The 23,415-nt window shown below is 30.9% G+C and overlaps 2 protein-coding genes across 2 annotated transcripts; one reads left to right on the plus strand and one right to left on the minus strand.

Annotated features, from left to right (window-relative positions):
- The first annotated feature begins 3,721 nt into the window (after positions 1 to 3,721).
- LOC105780709 (LIM domain-containing protein WLIM1) lies at positions 3,722 to 6,516 on the plus strand. The gene is made up of 5 exons (XM_012605189.2): positions 3,722 to 4,170; positions 4,909 to 5,005; positions 5,098 to 5,141; positions 5,256 to 5,339; positions 6,024 to 6,516. Exons 1-5 carry the CDS (start codon positions 4,033 to 4,035, stop codon positions 6,285 to 6,287), a joined length of 627 nt encoding a protein of 208 aa, XP_012460643.1. The 5' UTR covers positions 3,722 to 4,032; the 3' UTR covers positions 6,288 to 6,516.
- A 5,694-nt stretch (positions 6,517 to 12,210) lies between these two features.
- Positions 12,211 to 18,633, minus strand: LOC105780339 (uncharacterized). The gene is made up of 18 exons (XM_012604606.2): positions 18,387 to 18,633; positions 18,210 to 18,303; positions 17,993 to 18,101; positions 17,870 to 17,908; positions 17,645 to 17,728; positions 17,472 to 17,533; positions 17,137 to 17,239; positions 16,342 to 16,482; positions 15,813 to 15,881; positions 15,682 to 15,738; positions 15,350 to 15,601; positions 14,714 to 14,791; positions 14,561 to 14,635; positions 14,368 to 14,478; positions 13,868 to 13,938; positions 13,336 to 13,524; positions 13,089 to 13,182; positions 12,211 to 12,884 (listed from the first exon to the last, which is right to left on the minus strand). Exons 1-18 carry the CDS (start codon positions 18,445 to 18,447, stop codon positions 12,579 to 12,581), a joined length of 1,995 nt encoding a protein of 664 aa, XP_012460060.1. The 5' UTR covers positions 18,448 to 18,633; the 3' UTR covers positions 12,211 to 12,578.
- Positions 18,634 to 23,415: the final 4,782 nt, after the last annotated feature.

The raw sequence follows: 23,415 nt of genomic DNA on the forward strand, positions 1-23,415 counted from the left end.
AATGAAATGATGTGATAGTGGACCAATTGATGAACATCTTGAAGTGCTATTAATCATGATATATTATCTTAAATTAAATTAAAATAATCAGTAAGTTAAAAGAAAAGGAAAAGCGAAAGCAACAAGGAATCTCCAGGTGGGAAGGCCTTTTCATGATTAATTTCTTATTCTAAAAAAACCTAAGGTCCATCACCTCCTTTGAACCTAAAGCAAATGCTTTAATAATTTATTAAAATCACAATAAAATCTTAGCTGAAACATTATCATCAAACATTAGTTTCCAACTCTCTTTTTCCACTTTAGTTTAACCAAATTTCATTACTTAAACATGCAACTTCACTGGCATTTATGATTAGTGTTGGGATAAATATTTGTAAGCAACAACGAATAAGAAAAATAGTGAAGAAATTGAAAAGATCAAACACACAAATTTTACATGGAAAAATTTTATTGAAGAAGATAAAAAAATCACGGACAAATATAATTTCACTAAATCGGCAAAAACGAAGAGTGTAAAGATAAAGATAAAAACTAGACATCGAAACTTGAAAATAAGAATACTAAAAAGCTTAAACACAAAATCCCCTAGAAACTTGTAAAAGCTAATACTTAAATGTGTTATGGATTAATCTTTCTAGGGTAGAAAATGGTCTATTTATAGGCTAAATTCATAGGTCAAGTAATCTGCATTAATCAGAGTTCGACTGGGACTAATCAGGATTTGACTGGAAGAAGAAAACCGTGAAAATTCCATGCCACATCGCCGCATCCCCTATCGTGTCGTCTCGATGTCACATGGCTCCTTGTCGCGATATCGCTCTCTGTTTGTGTCTTAATTTGACCAGAATACGAGGCATACTCCACAATTATTGATTGAAAATAAAAACAAACTTAACTTAATCATCCAATCAAATTCGAGCTCAAGATATAAAATAGATAAAATTTGAGCATTTGAATATTTGATAATTTTTAATTTTAATTAAATTTATATATATATAATTTTTTATTTTGATTTGAACTTGAGTTAATCAATTTTATCTAATTTATTAGTTTTATTTTGAATCCGAGTTCAATCATCAAGTGAGTTACCAATCTTGATATAAATTAGGGGCACATCGAGGAACTAGTAGTGACTCTTTTAAAATGAAAAATTGTACTTTGATATTAAAATGGATAGATTTATGATTTAATTTTTAAAATTAAAAATATAAATTATTAAAATAATAAAATTTTAACTTATATAAAAATATATAATTTAATTTCGCCTTAAAAGAATTCTTTGCTCCTCATATAAACTTTTCTTCCTTGGGGAAAAATAGTTTTGATATTTTTGTTTGAATTATTTTATCTTAACTTTTTATACATAAAAGTGTTTGTAATTAGAAATAAAACCCTTTTGACAAGAAATTATTTTCTGGATCATTCTCACTACATCATCCATGATCCTTTTCCAATTATTTTATGACATTTTAACAATTTTTTCCATGTCATTGACACATAATTTTGGTAATTTTTTTACCTTAAACCATGAACCCGGATCCCAAAATCTTGAATCCTAGACCCAAAACCCCGAACCTTAGACCTTAAACCTCAAACCCCAAGTTTAGGGTTCGGAGTTCTGGGTTTAAGGTTCATGATAAAAAAAACTACCAAAATTATGTGTTAATGATATAAAAAAATACTGAAATGTCATTAAATAATTGAAAATGAACCATGAATAATTTAGTGGAAAGGGTCTATAAAATAATTTGTCCCATTTAACTAATCTAGAATCAAATTGCTACAATTCTCTAAAATATTATCTATACAGTGAAGATAAATTGTGAACAAAATTTTAGTTAGTTAATGAACTGTCAATTATAACTAATTTCATCAATGTTAAATTCTTATCCTCAAACCATCATTTTACAACTCAATTTCAGTTATAGCCAAATTCCTTGTCATGGAATCAATTTTCTTGGGAAAAGTCCAATGTTACATAAGGTCCTTGTAGTTTGTGTTTTAGTTAATTTAGTATATTTATTATAATTTGATCATTTCTAGTCTATATTTTTCGAGGTACGTGTTCTTAGTCTTCAGAGTTGAGATGAACTTATTTTATTAATTCTATAAAATATTTTGACATTATTCTTTTTAAAGATTAGTGGTGACATGACATATACACTCGTGTTCTCGTACAAATTAGATATTTTTTATGTATTTAGAAAATAAAAGGAAAAAATATAATATTTATCAAATGGTACAAAACGAGAGAAATTTCAAAATTATATATGAATTTTAATTTAATGTGTAATTTGATACATAAACTTTGATTATGTGCAATTTATATATGAAACTTTGATTGTGATTCTATTATATACATTACATTTTGATTTTAATTTAATTACACATTTAAAGAAATAAATATATTAATTCTATTTTTATATTAGATAAATATAATTATTTATTTAGGAAATATGTATACATAAATTTATGTTAGATCGATAATGGTGTTAATTATTTTGGAAATTGAATCAAATCAATTCCATACATGAAATTGCACAAAATCAAAGATCATGTATAATATTGCATATTGATTCAAAATTCATGTGTAGTTTTGAGATTTATTCCTAAAAAAACAAAAATACGTAAAATTATTTAAGGAATTAATGGTAAAAAAATTGAACTTAAGATTGAAAATACATTTTCGAAAAAGTAAAGAGATTAGAAATAATCAAATTATAAGAGAGGATTAAATCCATCGAAAACACATAATACAATACATTTGATAAACTTTGACCAAAAGAAAAAGGTTTAATACATTTGATACCCTTTACTTTTAGGGTAAACTATTAAAATAGTCATTTTTGCTTACCTCGGGTTGTATTTTAATCATTTATGTTTGAAATGTTACGTTTTAGCCACCCACGTTATCGCATTGTAACATTTTAATTACTGAGCTATTAATTGCCATTAACGGTGTAATGGTAAGCTTATCTGGCATGTTAAATCATCATTTCAAACAAAAATTTTAGGTTAATTTATACAATCGGTCCCTACATTTTTTCATTTTGAACAATTTAATTTTTTTCTTTTATTTTTTTTAACTTTCCTTTTTTGCTTTATTCCTTTCTCTTCTACTTCTTCCTTTGTTTTCCTCCATTCTCCATTTCTTTTAACGTAATTTTTCTATATTGTTTAAATTGGACCAGACCAACCTCTGATTAGATCGAGAATTGGTTGAAATATCTACTTGGAGAGAAAGGGTAAACCGGTTAATCTATCAATTACTCTATTTTTAATTTTTTTAATAATTTATTTAATTAAACCGGCCAAACTTATTGAATTGAAAATCAAAGGTATGTCCAGTTCGACCACTGATCTATTTTGAAATTTTTGATTAGTTCTTAAATCGGATAAGTAAATGAATTAAATTCCTAAAATTAAAAGCAACGAGAATAGCCAACAATATAATAAGGGAGCAATGATTAAGGATCATGTTTGGCACCCGATCCTCATGTCGTCACTCGTCATTCCCTCCCCCCAATTTCGAAAGCAGAAGGCCTAAATTTTAAAAGTTTGAAAAGTACAAGGACGGGAAACAAAATTAGACCAAAAGAAAATAACAGATTGAAATGTAAAAAATAATGGAAAACAAAGTTGGAAGGTAGAGAGTAATTCCTTTAAAACCGGACAACAATGATAGCTAAAGTAGAAAAAGTGAGATCATTTTTCCTTAAAATATCAAAATCATCTGTAAATTCCTATAACTTTTGCCCTCAATTCACTGCCATCCACAATATTTTTGGTCACCCCTGCTTTTTTCACAGCCATTAATAAACAGGATTTAAAGCTTGGAAGCAGAGGAGCAAATCGTTGAAATCAGATCGGAAAGGCAAAGGAAGAAAAAGAGTGAAAGATTTGGGTTTTGAGAAAATCAATTCAAAACGACTGGTTTCACTCTTTTTTTCCTGCCTTGCTGATCTTTTTGGGGTTCTTCCACAAAAAGAAACAAAAAAATTTGGGTGATCTGTGTTGAAAAAGAAATAAAATATGGCGACATTCCAAGGAACTCAACAAAAATGCAATGCATGCAACAAGACTGTTTATCTGGTGGATAAGTTGACGGCTGATAATAGGGTTTTTCATAAGGCTTGCTTCCGTTGCCACCATTGCAAGGGTACCCTCAAGGTATTTCTTTCTTTTTCTAATCACTAGAATTGATATATGATATAATTGTATTTTGGTCCCTCAAAAATGAAATTTTCATTAACTGTTTTCAAAAATGTTTGATCATAAATTGGTAAACATACCATGAAGGCCCCTATACTAAGACTCAAATTACATTTTGTCTTCTCTACTCAAAAAGTAGGTAAAGTAGTCCCTGTACGTTAAGTCAAATATCAAATTGGTTCTTTCTATTAAAATTTTCATCCATTTGTATTGTTAAACACTAGAAATGGGTGAAATTTTGACAGTTTACTTTTTATCTTAATGTATATGAACTAATTTACCTATTTTTTAAATTATTTCTTTTTTAATTCTTTGTTAAATGGAATATATATATATATAGACACATTTTACCATATGAAAAATTAATAATTCAATTTTAGGTTTTTTTTAGTTTACAAAATTAACTTTGTACACAAGAGTTAAGTAGAGGCCCAGGGGCAATGACACCCAAAAGTTTAAATTTTTCAATTTAATCCTTTATAAATATACTATGACCTCCCAAAAATATAAGTAGGTTCTCTCAATGTTTAAGATTTTTTAATTTCTCCTTTGTATATATAAGATTTTTAACTTTCCCCTATTAACATCTTACTCCGCCACTGTTTGTATATATATATATACTGAGTACATTAATATGGTAAATCTTCAAGAAATCATTTTATTTATCATTTTAATTTTATTTTTAAAATTGTGCAGCTTAGCAACTACAACTCATTTGAAGGGGTGCTATACTGCAGGCCACACTATGATCAACTCTTCAAGAGAACTGGCAGTCTTGACAAGAGTTTTGAAGGTCTTTTATTTCTCTATTTATTTAATAATGTTTCACTCTATCAAACAATCTGCTATATATATATAATATATTTCTTTTCAATATTCTTTCAGGAACACCAAAGGTTGTCAGACCTGAAAGACAAATCGATAGTGAGGTAATTCTTCAAAACTAACTGTATGTATGTATGAATGTATGTTTTATTTTTCACCATGATATAAGATTTATTTTTTGTTTTTCTATTGATTTTGTATTGAATTTGATCCAACAGAGTGCACTGAAAGTGATGAACTCGTTTGGTGGCACCAGAGAAAAATGTGCGGCCTGTTCTAAGACTGCTTATCCAATTGAGAGGGTAAGTATTAGCCTATTTTACTCCAATACTTATTTGTTTTTTTAGTACTCGTGTTTGACACATACTCAATCACTCGCGTCTGATACTGGTGGTCACATGTTATTCAAGTTCGATTTGGTAATTATCGAGCTGAACTTGAGCTACCAATCAAGTCGAATTTGAGCATTGTAATACTCGATTTGAACAACTTGCGAGCCTAATTGAACTTTACCTTTTAGTATACTTTTTTATTATAAAATTATATTTTTACCCTTATTATATAAAGAGATTACTTACAAATGAACTCAATTGACTTTTGATATGAAAATTGATAAACGAACTTAATCAAAGCTTGAACTTGAGTTCGATGATTGTTTTGAGTTAAGCTCTAGCTTAGAAATTAATATATGAGTAGAGTTCAAGCTTGCCACTATGATTACACCCATAGTAGACGGGCCTTGGTTAAATAGTAAATTTTCAATTTTAGTCCCTCTTAAATATTTATAATTCAATTCAATCCTTTCTGGCTTCTCTGTTAAATAGAAAAAACTACATTTTTGCCCCTCTCAAGAGTTAAAAATTTAATTTAAATTATTTTAATACAATTTTTTTTAGCATTGGCCCTTCAAAGCTTTTCAATTTTATCTTGGCCTCCAGTGATTCTCGGGTTATTCGAGTATGATTCATTATTGTCTTTGTTTGAAGGTTACTGTGAATGGGACAATATACCACAAGAGCTGCTTCAAGTGTACCCATGGAGGGTGTACCATTAGCCCATCAAACTATATAGCACATGAAGGTAAACTCTACTGCAAACATCACCATATCCAACTCTTCAAGGAGAAAGGAAACTACAGCCAACTCGAGACCGAACGAGAGAAACAAGCCGCCACCGCCGCCAATAAGGTTCCTGCCCCTGCTGCAACATCAACCACAACCACAACCACGGAGATTGCAGCTGAGTCGTAATGATCTCAGTGTGCATCACTGCTGCTTCAATGAAAAAACTTTGTAAAACGATCCAATGTCATTGCTGTGTTGATTTTCTGCAATGGGGTTCTTTTTATTTTTTTTCTTTGATCCAGATATTATTCTTGGTTCATAATATGTTACATAAATTTCCCACTTTCAAAGATGGGATTGAGGTGATATGTTCCAAGTGGATTCAGCTTTTGAAAAATAAAGATTCTTTCATTAATTCTACTATCACTATTACTTTCAATCTCACCAAAGTCAATATCATTGAACCTTAAATCTGTAATTTTGCTTTATAGAGTATTGATAACTTTTTTATTCTAAAAGAAATTTCTATAAACCAAAACCAAATATTTATTTTAGCATAAATGAACAAAGAGAATATTATTAGTTTATAATTTAATTATGCTCTTATACTTTAATTTTTAAATTTAACGAAAATTTATATATAATATTATCAGTTTAACTTTAATTTTGATTATACAAGAATATAAACTAAATTCTAAAAGCACACCCAACATTGAACTCATTGGTTAAAGGTATTCATTCTATCTCCAGGACGTGGGGATTGATCTATAGGTTTAACATGTATGATAATTTAGTTGTGCGTATAGCAATTATACTTAAATGATATAAAAAAAGAAAATTCTAAAAGCAGAGAGACTTGTTATATCTCCACCAACTTAAACCTATCATCTATCATAACCTAACGAAGTACTCTATACCTCTACAGCCACCCTTTGTGGTAGGACATTATTCAATGGAAACCTATGTCAAGCTCTCCTCCTTTTTCCCATTACTAAAAAGGCTTACCCTAGTTAAAGGTCCTATCTATCCCATCTTAATTATTACTAAAATGGCTTAAAAGACTCTTCTGATATCAGTATCCTACCCAAATCTCAACTCACCCAATCTTCATAAACATTATTACAAAAATGGCTTAAAAGACTTCTTATATCAGTATCCTACCCAAATCTCAACTCACCTGATCTTCATAAACATTGCTAGTGGCTTTTAACATCACTATAGTGTGAATCACAAGCAACCTTCATCACCAAATTTTGGACCAACAATTGATATTGTGTATGAGAACCAAAAAAAGAAGTTATTTCTCTACCAAACAAAAATATTCTTAACATTCAAAACCATGAAATTCTAGAAGATAGTAAAGTAAAATATAAAGACTTGCGCAGGATTAACTAAAAAGAAAAAGAACTAGCCAAAAGAGTTCGCCAAAATAAGGGACCTGTCGGAAGACTTAATTAAAAAGTGGTTAACTAAAAAAAAAAACCTAGTTAAAATGAGAGTTAACTAGAACAGTTAGCTAAAAGGGGATAGCTAGAAGAGTTAGCAAAAATAGAGAACTAGGCAAAGGAGCTATTTTATCCAAATGACCCCAAAATATTTATTTACGTAAATGATTATGGTTCAATAACAGTCAATTAAATAACTTGAAATGAATAGTAAATTGGGCTATGTGGACTAGATGGCCGGCACTACTATTTTTTTGTTAAAAAAATTAAGGTTCTGGACACTAGATGGTCGGCACTCATGTATTTTTTTTCAAACCATATCATACTGGTATATATTTATACTAATATTTTTTAAAAAAAATTGGGTGCTGGCACACTAATGGTCGGCACCCCTTTATCAGATAAAAAATAATTTTTTTTATATTGGCATACTAATGACCGACATCCCTTTATCTAATTAAAAAAAATGATATTTTGGGCATGTTTGGTGCCAACCAACAAAGGCTCACGTCCAACAAAAGGGGATGAGAATATTGCAACATTAACCCCTCCTCATTTTCCTATCTTTTTTATTTCTCAAATTTGATTACAAATTTTATATTTTAAAATGATATTAGACTACTTATCATGTTACTAATTATTATTGCATCATTCACATTATTATTAAATTTAAAAAATAATTTAAATTTAATATGCACAATTAAATTAAATTTTTCCGAAAATTAAATCGCTTTAATAATTTTCATCTTTTATAATAATTCAAATAAACATTACTGTTATAAAATAGTAATAATAATGTAAAGAACACAAGAATAATAGATGAGAATAAGAGGGTTTTATTTCATTTCTCTTCATGTCTATCATCATTACAAGTAGTATACTCCTATATATATAAAGAGAGAGGAGATTAGACTCCTCATTTTCTAATACATAAATAGGAAAGGGATTACAAAAGATGAAAAGTTGAATATCCACTTAATGGCATTCATAAACATTGTTAAATTATTGTTTCTTTTATTTTAAAAATAATGTGTAATATATTTATAAATTTAGAAACAATTAAATGATATTTATAAATTACACGTTTCTTTTATAAATATATTATACGTTGTTTCTAAATTTAAAATTTTAAGTCTATTTAAAATTAATTTTAAATACTATTTAATTGTTTCTAAATTTATAAATATATTACACATTATTTTTAAAATAAAAGAAACAATAATTTAGCAATGTTTATTTGTATTATTATAAAAGATAAAATCATTAAAATATGTTCTAATTTTATGGAAAAAATCTAATTTAATTGTGCATATTAAAATTTAAATTAATTTTTAAATTTAATAATAATATGAATGATGCGATAATAATTAACAACATGATAAATAGTCTAATATTATTTTAAAATATAAAATTTGTAATCAAACTTGAGAAATGAAAAAAATGAGAAAATGAGGAGGGGTTAATGTTGCAATATTGTCATCTCCTTTTGTTGGGTCAGCATGGGCCTTTGTTGGCCGACATTTGACATGCCCAAAATTTTTTTTTTTATTAGATAAAGGGATGTTAGCCATCAGTGTGCTAGCATCCCAAATTTTTTTTTAAATACTAGTATAAATATATACCAATATGATATGATTTGAAAAAAATATATGGGTGTCGGCCATTTAATGTCTAATACTCCAAAAATTATTTTTTTAACAGAAAAATAGTGGTGCCGGCCATCTAGTCCCCATAACCCAATTTTATTGTTTATTTCAGGTCATTTAAATGATTATTTTTGAACCAAAATTATTTATGTAAATAATTATTTTTTGGGTTCATTTGGCTAAATAAAAAAGAGACTAACTAGAAAAAGTTCGCTAAAAAGGAGCCTCCCCTTCTCATTAAGGGGTTACTCTCGTGCCGCTAAAAAGGACCCTCCCCCTCCTATTAAGGGGTCACCCTCGTGCCACAAAAAGGGGTCGCCTTGCTACTAAAGAGCTGCCAACAAAGTCACGCTCTGCACATCAAGTGCTTACTACTAAGAGCAACCCTTGCACACTAGGGACACACAACAACCATGTGTTCAAACTCAAGTTATTATTTATTGTATTAATGCTTATCCACTATTAAGCATATGGGTCAAGAGAAAAGGTTGTTAATATCCTTATTGTATGCTAGAGAAGCTACATTTGATAAAATGATAAGTCTTAAAAGCTATCGAGATTCACTTGAAAAAATAAAAAAATTGATGAAAACCACACCAAAACAACCTATAGATAACAAAAATTAAGTATTATGATTCTAAGGTATTCCACTGTCATTCATAAAAGATATTAACTATTCTTTATCATTAGTCGTGGTCCTTGAGGCTCTTCTAAAGAGACTTATTTTGATATTCTTACCCTACATCACTTATGCATAATCTTGAAGGTAGGGAAAAAGCTAGAATATTATTTAAGGGGACCGAAATTGAATAATAAATTTTTGAAAGAACCCAGATATAATTTTATCATTATATTTATTTGTATTTTATAAATTTTAAAAAGGCTAAGGGACAAATTTATCATGTTGGGGATGGGGGGCAAGGGCATTACCTAAAAAAGAAACAATGAGGTACAGTCCCCTTAATGCCCTAAAAAAGATGTGATAAAAAATCTTAATGCCAATGAGAGAGATACAACCCCTCTTGATGCCCCTCTTGATGCCCTAAAAGGGATAACAGGAAAAGAATCCCAATGTTAAGGAGAAATGAATTGTCCCTCTTGATGCCTTTAAAAAGGATGTCGAAAAAAAATCTTGAAGTCTAGTAGTGTACAATTCCCCCTTGGATACAAACCAATTCTCCCAAATCACAAAGGATTCTATCGAGCTTCAAATTTACAGTATGACCAAACATTTTGCCTCTTCAAGTCTGCTTTGCTAAACTCATCATCAACACGTCTTATTTTGCATCTTCAAGCACATATCACCAAATTCACCTCTTAGGCGTCTTATTTTGTCTCTTCAAGCTCGCTTCGCAAGTTCGCCTCTAAGGCATCTCATTTTGCCTCTTTATAAGTCTGCTTCACCAGATTCATCTCTAAATTGCTTATTTTACCTCTTTAGGCTCGCTTTGCCAAATTTGCATACAAGCATCTCATTTTGTCTCTTCAAGTCTGCTTCACTAGAATCACCTCTACATGCATCTACTATTACTTCTACTGGTTTGGCAAGATTCTTTTGACAGGCTCAAAAGGTTTTTTTTTCTTTTCTTTTCAAATAGTCAAGGCTACAACAATAGAATATCCATATCACCATAAACAAAAGATAGAAACATCATCTTGACAAAAATCATTTTATAATATTCCTCCCAACTAGGAACTATTGTTATAACTCCATGTTCAGACTATTTACCACCTTACTCTGAGGTCTCATCTATAGCATCCTAATGATGCCCTCCATACTTCCCTCTCTATATAAGATCCTCCCATCACCAAAAAGGCTTCAAGACTCTCTTCCTATATCAACTCCACCCAATCTAAGCTCTCCATGAACACTATTAGTAGCTCTCAGCACCACCATAGAATGAACTTGCCATAATTTTCATCAACACATCTTGTATCAACCGATAGATTTATTTTCCCTATATCCTTTGCTTAAACTGAACAAATAAAAGTTTATAATTTGTATAAACCAATACAATGATTCATTTAATTATTAAAATATAAAATATTAAAAGTAGGTAAACTACAAAAATAGTCATTTTTGTTTGCCTCATATTACATTTTAGTCGCTTATGTTTGAAATGTTACGTTTTAGTCACTTACGCTATCATTTTGTTACAAAGTAGTCACTCTACCGTTAAAATTCGGTACCTCCATAACGGCAGTCCTACGTGGCAGCCCAAATGGGTTTTAAAAGCAAACTTAGATGTCCAGTTGTTGGGATGAAAATAGGTTTTTAATTAAATAAATTTAATTTGAGCTACCACGTAGGACATCCAAGTTGGCATTTAAAACTTATTTGGACTGCCACATAGGACCGTCATTAGGGAGGTAACGGAGCTTAACGGTAGAGTGACCACTTCATAACAAAACAATAACATAAGTTATTAAAAGGTAACATTTCAAACATAAGTGACTAAGATGTAATCTGAGACAAATAAAAATAACTACTTCTATAGTTTACCCAAAAAAATTGCTTAATAATAATAGATATTAGAATGGAACAAAAGTTACAAAATTTGTACACTCAGAAAGAAAAATGCATACCAAAAATTTCTAATATATCAATACTAATATTTCTAATGCTCTGATAACATTTATTTTTTGAGCACACGGTAGAATTTTCCAACCAAAACTATCTTTACATGTGGTTCACGGGATGTCATGTTTGTGGACCCACAGATTTTGGGTTGTAAAAGTAAAACCTGCGTTAAGAGTGTTAATTCAACAATGTAGCTGGTAGTCAGTGTAGGCATCTCATGTACCACAAAATATTAAATATGTTTAAAACTTAAACATGAAATAATTGTATTTAAATATGCTTACTTATTACATTATTTTTGCAATTATTAAATGTCTCATATTGTCTGATACAGTTTTGAAACAGATGAAACATTATTGAGTCCCTATACTATTAGTTAAACCATCATATAGGTGCATGTGCATATTTAGCTTCAAGACAAGGCAAAGGCTAAGGTCTTAACACAACAAACATCACTGTATATTAGGAAAAGAAAAAGGTTAATTACAAAAGATATATGGTAGATGGGGAGATACTGCTCAAACACCCCCCCCCCTTTTTTTTTTATATGTTGACAACACCTTTTTTACATTGTAATGTAGTAATTACAATAAAAAAGATAACTGTTGACATAGCCATGTAATTCCTCCCATCATTATCCCCCATTTTGCACAAATTTTGCTTTTCTTACCTGCCTGCAGGCTGCGGTGAGGAAACCGAGAACTTTGTTTTCTTCAACAATTCCTAATTGTTCAATACAAACAGTTTGGACCGCATGTATGTATGTCGAAGTTGAAATGGAGAGTGAGCAGGTACCAGAATAATATCAGGGTGTGGTTAAAGAGCAGGTTTGGTTTTTTCCCTTTAATACCTGAGCAGCAAGTATTAGCAGATCCAGCATCTCAAACCCTGCTGCAGTAACTGAATCTATTTTCTGACCACCAGAATCCTCAAACATATCGCCTGTCTCAGTGTCTATGCTTTCTCCAATAGATTCACCATCTCCCTCAGCTGACCAACTAATGGGCAGGGAGCTGCCTAGTGCTGTCTTCACAAGTTTTGCCTCAGTAATGATCTCATCAAGTTCTGATGCATTAGTATCAGTATCTTTAGAATTTATCGACTCTGTTACCTAGAAAACCGAATATACCTTTGTTATTTGTCATATGATTCAAAAAATAAGAAAGATATAACAGCTGAATACAAATTAGCTTCAAATCATCCATCTAAAATATATGGAACATAACATTCCACCCAAGTCCGTAGCAAAGAAACAGCAAGCCTTTAACATTCTTGATACTATGTTTGTATGCGTGAAGAAACGCTGAAAGATTACCTTCAGAAGTGAAAGACGCAATCTATGAAGTGTAGAAGTCAGGTGGTCCAAACTTTCCATGCTCTCCTTGAGTGTAGCATTTTCAATTCTCATTCTAGAAGAAGAATAGTAATAACATAATCCATGTCAAGTATCCATTATACAAGTAGAAGAAATCACTTTACAATTTGCATGCATAAGAACAACCTATCTTAGAATCAGATGTTGCATGCCATGCAATTCAAATATCCATGATATTTACTGATACCTAACGAAATCCATGCTATTTGGCGAAGCTTCAGCTTCATTTCCCCCAGTATCTGGTGCACCAACCCAACGTCTCAAATATGTTTTCTTTAGCAGACTCTTTAGCTTTCCATCTCTTTCATAAGTAGCAATTCTTCTGTCAGCAACTTCAGCCAAAACATTCCCTTGCTTCACCTCATTATTGATTTTCCTGCACAAAGCGTCACCTTCTAAGAAATATATTGCTCAAAGATAAGATGCTAGAACTTTAAGAAACCAAGAAAAAAGGGGGACAAAGTAAAGATCTCCAGATAGGTGAATAAAGAAAGGACAACTAGAAGAGGATTTTGCCTGTCCTGAATTGTTGAGAAATGATCATTTGTCAGAAAAAAAGCTTGACAAATCCATTCCTTATCTAAATCATTCATTTATTCATGATAAGGGCAGCCTGATATAATTACTATCCAACTTGGAGCTACTCACGAGAACATAAATGTATAATAAGATAATAATAACAACATAACAGTATTATGAAACAAAGAAGACAATCTTACTCTTGCAATAACTGATATTTCCGCTTAAATTGTGCCAACTCCAAGAGAGCCTTCACCTTTTCATTGGTAACCTGAGTTCAACAAATTTCTTAAAAGTTCATTTTGAAGCAAAGGGTACAATGCAACTAAAGATAGAAGCCATTTAACAACCAAGTAGGGACAAAGTGTATGCTGTAAATAACAGTAATTCAAACTAAAGATCAATGCTGAAGACCAAATGAGGAGACTTGTTGTTCCCATACAAGAAGGAAATGTAACAAAATCCTCCAAGTCTTCAACAGATAGTATTTCTTGAAACTCGTCATTTTTTTTTTCTAAAAGGTCCCATGGACTTGAACCAAATAGACCTCATAAATCTAGTCCGTAGTATTAAGGCCTCTAAGCAAAGTCACACACTAAATGTTAGGTCAGGAAAAATATGATCATTCATTTATGTGCAGTAACAAATGACTACAGAAAATAAAATGTGAATCAATCAGAAGTTGAACTGAGAAAGTTACTTGAAGCAAATTTCTCTGAAGCTCATCTACTTTTTTCTGAAGAGCTGCATTAATATTTTTCTCCAGTAAATGTCTTTCTTCCTGCTGTGATAAAAGTAACAGTGTTGCCACCTGACAGAAGATTTAAAGGATGAGAAAACAAAATGTATAAATTACCAGAAACCAGACTATAGACAGAAGAATCGTCTGAAACCTTTTCCTGCAATGCCTGTGCAAGGGCTTCTGAGGCATCACCTTTACTCTCAGCAATATTATCCAGCACATCCCTCTACAAAATATGATGGATATAAATAGAAATGTACAAATTACCAGAAACCAGACTATAGACAGAAGATACGTCTAAAACCTTTTCTTGCAATGCCTGTGCAAGGGCTTCTGCGGCATGAGCTTTAGTCTCAGCAATATTTAAATTCAGCATATCCCCCTACAAATATGACAGATGTAAATAGAAATCACAACTTGAAACTACATGGTACAATGACAGTGAAATAATAACCACAGCCAGCATCCTTACATCTAGACGCGCCCTTAGTAAATGCTATAAATATGAATGGTTTTTAGTTGGTCAAAATTTGTCAAAGTTAAAATATGGGTTTTAACATAACAGGTTCATGTAACTTTCTTCAAAAAACGTTAGTGAGAAAAGTTCTTTTTTCTGTCAGTCTGCAGTTGCTATTCCTGAAAAATTAGAACTTCCAAAAGCAAATGCTTTAGCTTCAAAAGACAACAAAGTCAATACTCAAAATAAAACACCAAAAGAAAACATAAAATGAAACAAAAATACTCAAACCAAAAATAAATATCAATCAATTTATCTTTCTATAACTCATAGCTAGGACTGGAGGATTTAAGCAACTCAGGATGTTTCTTTCAAAAAAAACTGCATCATTCAAAGCCCTGAGAAAAAGATAGCACTAGGTTTTGACATAAATGCAACAATAAGAGAGAGAACAAACAAGCAATTAATCTCTAAGTAACAAACCTTAGATACCAACTCGGCTTCAGCATCAGTACTTAGATGTACATCTACATGCTCATATTCATCTGGTTTGAGGACACAGTGCACATTTTGCCCTCTTGCATCAAATTGCCTAATTTTTTCTTCAACTAGCTCAACAAATCTTTTGATATGTGATTTTTCCATATCAAGTAAATTCATAATTTGAACTTTGTGCTCAGAATGATAATGGCGTAGTTCTGTGACCCTGTCCAAAATCATTCTGTCTGAAGTGATCTGCATAAAATTCATAAGGTCAAGGATTTAACCATAGAAAAGAAATTAAAAAGGAAAACATCAAGGCTGTAACGACTCACTTTCTTTCTTTCCAGTCCACGAACTTTTTTCTTCAAATGATTTTCAATCTCCAAGCCCTATATATCAATAATCAATTTTTATCAATATGAAACATGTAAAGCAAGCCTTTGAACCTCAAACAAATTCATACCACTCGCAACTTGTTTCGAAGATCATCGACAGAGCTCCTTACTCTTTCCAGCTCTTCTTCCAATGAACTCTGTCTGAGGAAAAGTTATTCAAGTTGCAGGTTGAAATAAAATTCAATCTAAAGAAAGTTTAAATTTTTATTTAAATCTGAAAATTTTTCGAAGCCTCTCACCATATTAGTCTTGGCAGCCAAGGACAAGTTTAATTAACATTATATGGAAACGTGATGTAGAACATGCGCATTGGATCTAGTATCCAATTGATCTATTTTAACAACACAAGCAGGAAAAAACAAAACAAAGCCAATATACTGGATTCTAACGTTTAATTTTGGAGTTCAAAAAATCATAGACATCTAGGCACCTTTGTCCATAGCATTAATAGTCCAAAGTAACAAGGAAATACTAGATATTAAATAATGGGGGAGGGGGGAACTAAGAAAAGACATTATATAATGTTAATTTAAATTATTTACAATAAGGTCACTGCAAAACCTAATAGAGAAACATTTAGAATTTAATGGAACTCACAATGTATTTAGCGGTGGAAGAATCATTGAAACTCCACATTTCTCCAGGATCATGTAAAAGACAAGCACATTTATCATCCAAACTAGCATCCTCTACTTCCCCAATAGTTCCTTGCCTGATCTCATAAAACTTGTTGATAACCTGTCCCAAATTTACAAAAGGTAAGAAAATGCGTAAGCCCTTTTAAAGTAATAAAGTTAAAGGAACAAAGAAAAACAGCAAATAAAGATCATGTAAAAGACAGTGCGACCCTGAAATAAAGCCATTCAGTTTTCATTTGAAGAAAAAGGCTAAATGGTAAATAGACTAACTAGTAAAGCAATAATAATGCTAGTGGTAGGAACTATCAAGGTAATATGTGAAGCAGGCTGTGATCCGTAACAAAAAATGACAAGGTGCATGTGGCACTATTCCGGGAGGCATTGCTTCTTATTAGTATCCTTCTTTTATTTTCTTGTCTCTTCCCCCCCCCCCCAACCTTGTATTAGGAGAAAACTTTTAAAAAGATAATTTTCAATCCATAAAGAGAATACAAGCAATTATTGTAGTTCCAAGCAAACAAATCAATTCTCAAGAACCAAAATAGAGTAAAATGATCTATAATCTAATCTATTCAACCTAAATCACATCTTCTGGATAGCATGGAGACAGGATCAAAGTAGGTTATCAACCATCTTTGGTATCAATACCAACAAAATCACTATGTAACGTATACAATAATATTAATTCAAGAAGGCACAACTCTTAGTTAAGAAATCAGCTCAAGATAACAACATAAAGAATTCTAACTGTTACCTTCGTTAAAGTTTCATTTTCCTCTTTCTGTTTTGCAAGATCAATTTGCAGTGCATCATTACATCTGCTCTGTTCAAGACAATTTGATGCAAGCTCTTCTATCCTGTATTACAAATGTTCAAAGATTATCCAAATGAAAGAGTTCAATCAATTTGGATCAAATCTGAAATTTAAATTTTAAATAAAATAATTTCTAGAGTTCATATATATGTTCTTAACACTCCAAATTTTTCCTTCCAAAAGCCCACCACCATACATGAAACAGAAAGCAACAATAGTGGCAGCAATCTCCCCAAACCCAAAAGTGAGTGATTCCTAGAAAGATATAAGAATACCTTGACTGAAACTCGTTAAACTTCTGAGCCATAAGCTCCTCCTTTTCCTTAGCCTTCTCAGCCTGTTACCATCCATGTAGAATCTTGAAACTCAGGGAACATTTATAAAATAGTATACAATAACAAGAGGCCAATCACAAACGCACTAAGCTTAAACTAATTATGGGAAGAACCTCCAATATTGAATGATCCCGTTCAGCAAAAGCAGCTGCCACACAACCTTGGAAAAACTTAACCTGCTTCTCAGCTTCCACATTCTGGATAAAGAAACAGAAACAAATTAGTGAGACAAATGAAAAACCCAAGCTGGAATTCCATTCATTCACTAAAACACACATGAAGCAACATAATAGCACAAAAACGAAAACTGCACACAATGAGAGAAACAAGGGAAATACCTTAGCAGCCTCCTCACGATGTAGATCAGCCAGCTGAGTCTGTAAACAAGAAAGCAATCACATCAACTCGTACAAGAGGTTAAGGCAAAATAACATAACTGAGAACGAAAAAGAAAAACATACTTTAATTCGATAAGCTTCACAAAGCTCCTCTTGAAGATTTTGGTTATTCCGGACACAAGCAGCTAATTCCTTTCTCAAATTCTCAATCTCCTGCTCTAATCCAGCTGTCCTAATAGGGCATTAATTTTTCGATAAACAAACCCAGAAAAAAAAAGGAAAAAGAAACAAAAAAAATGAATCTATCAATCAAATATCGAGATAAAAATAAAAATTAAACCTCTGAAAATGCATTCTAGTGGCCACACCAAGGTAGCTTGGCCCAGCTTGTTGCATACACAATTGCTCTATATCTTTACGCAATTCGTCACGCTCTACAAACCACAAATTCAAAAATAAATAAATAAATAAATGGGGCAAAACAACAACAATAGCATAAATTAAAAGAATGTTGTACCATGTTCTAACTGTTTGATGCGAGCAAGTGATGATTCGTTGTCGTTTAAGCTCGTCCCCATCTTTCCTCAAGGAAATCGAGGAGGAAAGCTGAAAATTAGGGTTTTTTCTTAGGGATTGAATAGAAATCGAGTGATAACGTGATAAGAAGGGGAAATTCAAGAATAAACTATATTTCGTAAGAAGCCATATCTTTTGCGAATCTCTCTGTAGTTTTTGTCTTCCTTCTGTTGTTTTTTTTTTTTTTTACGCTAAGGAATACCCGATTTGTAATTATTAACAAATTCATCCCTACCTGTCAAATAACATTGTTTTTTATATTTTCTTGTTGAATTACGGTTAAAGCCCTAAAATCAACATGACTTACGTCATTTAAAACTAAACCACACTTGAGGCAGTGAATATCCTGACTATCAAACTAAAATACGGAATTCAATTACATTATATTTATATGTTATCTTAACCGTGCATAGAATTATTTTCAGGATCTAACTTTGCTCTCAATCCCTCTGTTCTTCTGTTTTTAATTTAAAAAAAGTCAAAATTTGCTATTAATCATTGTATTATGCATAAGTTGTAGATTTAGTCTTGTATTCAAATTTGGTTAATTTTAATCCTTATATTTTTCAAATCGGTCAAATTTAATATTTTTACTTTTTGAATTTTGAAATTTTCGTATTGAATAAAACTATAATAGTTGAATTTGCTAGGTCAAAATCTACTACTAGCCCTTAAAGTTGTAAATTTAGTCCATCTTCTTCAATTTGATCCTTTTCAGTCCCTATGCATTTCGAATTTTGAAATTTAAATCCTGACTGAGATAATAACCATTAAATACATCAACTAAACAAAAATAACACGGGCTTTATGTGACTATTGTGTAGAAATAGCAAGTTGATATAGCATTACACGTGTGATAATATGATTGATACATAAGATTTTGAAAATAGTATAACTCAACAAATTTAACACTATTATTAAGTCATGATTGAAATTTTAAAATTTGAAAAAGTTATTGTTAAGACATAATTGAAATTTTAAAATTTTGAAAAGTATGAGAAATAAAATGATCAAATTAAAGTATAAAATAAAACTCGCAGCTTACGCATAATATATAGAGACTAATAACAAAATTTAACCTTTAAAAAATACTCTACTTTTTCTTTCTATTTGTGTGTTGGGTAAGAAAGATGGAAAATTAGGAAGAATTTTTTTTTTCATTCATAGCAAGTCACCCAACTATGCTTAAGGGCTTGTTTAGTAGTGCTTAAAAAAAATACTTCTGGCTCCAAAAGCACTTTTGAAAGAAAAATTGTGCTAAACAAGCTGTTTTTGGCTGAAATTTTTCAAAAGCACTTTGAAAAGGAGAAACTAAATTTTTTTATTTTTCCTCTCCCAAAAGCACTTTTGGTGCTTAATTACTTTTTGACTCCTCCAATAAGATAGTACTTTCCCTTTTTTCTTGGTGCTTAATTACAAATGTGTTAAAATCATTAATTAAAAATAAAAAAAATATTTTTTAAAATACTAATTACAAAAATTTAATGGTTATATCTAAATATTAAAATATATTTTTTATATTCTAATTAAATTTTATAAATAATTAATATTTATTACTTAAAATATTTAAAATTTATATTTCATATATTAAAATATTAACAACAAGTTATAATAAATTTTATATTCTTACTAAAATATAATAATATTAACTAATTTAAATATTATTTAAATGCATATTTGTTACTTGACAAGAACACGTCTAAAATGGACATTTTATTTCTCAAAAATATTTTTTATTTTTGATAGTAATGCTAAACACTTAAATTTTAAACCAAACTTTTCAAAATACTTTTCCACATCACTTTTCAAAAGCACTCTTAAAAAATATTGCTAAACTAGCCTTAAATTTCTTTTGATCATTTAAATATAAAAAGTTATAAAATAATCATCTATCTAATCGCCTTTGTTGTTTTTTTATCCAATTTCATTAAAATTGATTAACTTTGTGATGGGGAGATGATGTGGTAGTTCAAATTTTAGTATAATAATAAATTTAACCCTCAATATTTACACATTATGTTAATTTGGTATAATAATAAATTTAATCCTCCATCTCTCACTTTGCCACTACCTCCATTACCTCCACTCTCACCTCATCCTCCTCAATTCCCACCACCGTTACATCAAAAGCGGGGCAGATTGGGTTGAAAGAGCAGTGAAGAGACTAAGCAAAACCAATTTTGATTTCATCATTTTTTTTTATATGATCAAGATACATTTCATGTTTGTTTTACGATCCATGATTATTAATCTTTTCAATGTTTGTAATTACCTCACAATGATGCTGGAACATGACTTATCTCCCAAGTAAAGCTATATGCCTTATTATTGCATTCAACACTTCTTGATATTTCATCATTATTTATCGAGTAAATTACACTCAATATTACTAAACTATAAGTAAGTTCATATTTTGGTCATTCAACTTCAAAAAGTTACAAGATAGTCATTGAATAATTTAGAAGTTTTCATTTAAGTCATTAGAATGTTAAAATCGCTATTGTTTGACCTTTTCTCTTCCCACCGCCTGCATCAATAAAAAGTTCTCATTCCCCTTCTCTTCTATAATTCAATTTTTTTCATAAAATAACTTTGAACGTCACGAATCCGCGAATAAAATCCAAACAACTTTCTTCTTCGATCTCCGACACTAATTGTCAAATCAACTTGGATCTAAGGTATGTGAAACTCATCAATGGGTACTGATCCACCGCACCGATTGTCAAATTTTCGTTTGGAGCTCGGTAGTTGGATTTAAAAAAAAAAAACTTAACAACCTAGTGACTTAAATAAAAACTTTTAAATAATTCAGTAACTTAAATGAAAACTTTCGAATAGTTAAGTAATCATTTTGTAACTTTTTGAAATTGAGTGATTTAAAAATAAACTTACTAATAGTTTAATAACTTTGGTTGTCTTTTTACAAGTTGAAGAATATTGCAATTTTTCGAAATCTCGGATGAGAATATTCGAGAATGGTAAACATTTCTTCACAGAGTTCGCCAATGTAGGGGCGACTGCTGCTACGACGCCAGCTACAATGAGGTTCACAACAGGGGAAGGGCCAAAGTTATTAGAGACGACGACGGCTTTGTGCTAGGCGCGACCACCGCAATTACAATTACCAAAATAGCAAGTCCAAAAATGGCCGAGGCATAGGCCGCTGTTATCGCCATTGAAACATCGTTGACATCGAAAACAAGAAGGGAAGGCAACCAAGCAGCCTATGGACTAGTTATATTTTAGCTTCAACATTGATCACAATATGTATTAGATAGAAGATTATCCACCTTGTATCCCACCAAACTGATATTGTCAACATTTGAATGATATTTTCCATGTTTATATTATATTTATACTTAATTAATACGTAGAAAACATGTTTTTTAAGCAACACAAATAATATATCCAGTTGCAATCAACCAGGTTAACATGTAGTAAATTATCGGAAGAGGTGTTCATGGGTCGTGTTGGGTTCTAACCAAATTTTAGGCTCGATTGATAGGCTTGGGCCCATTTAAAAAAATGAGTTTACATTTTTGTCCAAGCCCGACAAAAATAACAATACTAAAACTCGAATCCAAACCGGCCTGGCTATATTAAAATTTTTATTTTATTTTTTATATTAAAAAATTAAAATATAATACATTAAATGCACTACAAATATTAAAATAAATATTTTCTAACAAATTGAAAATACATTAAAAATTATTTTTACTTAAATAATACTAATATAGATGCAACTTAGTAAGTAAATGCATCTAAAAAGTAACAAAATTAACAATAAAACAATATTAATACAATATCTAAATAATAACAACAAAATAATAGTAATATAATAAAGGAATGATAGCAAAATAGTGACAAAACAACATGATTTCTTCTTTTTTGCAATTTCAAGTCGAGCTGGACCAGAAAACCTTACCCGAGGCTCAGTCCAAACCCTCTCACTTTTTAAGTGGATCTTCGAGCCGGACCAGCTAGCCCAACTCCTGGACACCTTTGATTGTCCGCTTGTTTCTTTTCTTTTCATCGAACTTTACATGTCAAACAATGGTGAAAGCTCAAATGCATGCACTTTCAGATTAAAAAGAGTAAATAAAATGGAAAATACTACTACGTTTTATTAAAAAAAAAAAAGTTGAAATACACGCAAAGGTTCAATTATTGATGCTTAACGAGAGGGTTTTTTTCTTTCTTTCTTTTTTTTGCTTTTTTTGCAACATAACAACGAGGATTTGAAGTATTTGAGTTTATGCCATTTGTTCACGTTGGTTCCTCAAAAACAAGCATCCAATAAGCAGCAACAACAAAGAGCTGCCAAACTGCAAATGCAAAAAAAAAAAAAAAAAAAGAGTTAGAATTCAAAGGGTTTAAATTATAATTATTTATGTTTTTTGATGATCAAATATGGGTTTAACGATTGATGGCAGTTTGTTTGAAAGCCGAAAGCTGTAAGTGGACTTGTAAGAGGAGGAGGAAACTCCCTCTTTCTCATGATTTTCTTGTGCCGAGAGATTGAGGAAGTCCCCAATCATAAAGGGTGGTTTATACAGCCGTGTGGGCGCATGAAGTTATGTATAGGTCATGTATTGATTATGCATTCGTAGTCATGTAACACTTTGATAAGGTTATCTCTTAGGTTGACAGATTGTATCGAGAGAATAAGAGAGTCTTTCTAAGATTATACACGGTGGTTTATACAACTCTCATATCCCATGAGACAATTGTGGGTTACATAAAGTCATATGTAGGTCATGTATGGCCTATCTGACCATAGTCATACAATACTTTGATTAAGTTATCTTCGAGGTTGACAAAATGAGGTCTTTATATGTGATGGTCGACCTAGTGAGGTCTTTCAAGTGTGGGGAAAATATATAAAAATGTTGATAGTGAAAAATGTATTTGTTTTATTAAAAAGTAGATGCTTAATTGAATTGTTAAGTATTCCTAATATAACCATATAT

Source organism: Gossypium raimondii, chromosome 4, assembly GCF_025698545.1.
Source record: "Gossypium raimondii isolate GPD5lz chromosome 4, ASM2569854v1, whole genome shotgun sequence".
NCBI classification, from domain to species: Eukaryota; Viridiplantae; Streptophyta; class Magnoliopsida; order Malvales; family Malvaceae; genus Gossypium; species Gossypium raimondii.

Bases quoted from the DNA above. Each gene is read 5' to 3' on its own strand.
- LOC105780339 (XM_012604606.2), bottom strand. From the start codon at position 18,447: ATGGGGACGAGCTTAAACGACAACGAATCATCACTTGCTCGCATCAAA. The intron at 17,909-17,992 runs GTATGTTTTTCT...TCTTGTTTACAG, and splicing joins GTGAAGCTTATCGAATTAAA to ACTCAGCTGGCTGATCTACA. The intron at 14,636-14,713 runs GTTTTAGACGTA...CATATTTTGTAG, and splicing joins CACAGGCATTGCAAGAAAAG to AGGGATGTGCTGGATAATAT.
- LOC105780709 (XM_012605189.2), top strand. From the start codon at position 4,033: ATGGCGACATTCCAAGGAACTCAACAAAAATGCAATGCATGCAACAAG. The intron at 4,171-4,908 runs GTATTTCTTTCT...AAAATTGTGCAG, and splicing joins ATTGCAAGGGTACCCTCAAG to CTTAGCAACTACAACTCATT. The intron at 5,006-5,097 runs GTCTTTTATTTC...ATATTCTTTCAG, and splicing joins TCTTGACAAGAGTTTTGAAG to GAACACCAAAGGTTGTCAGA.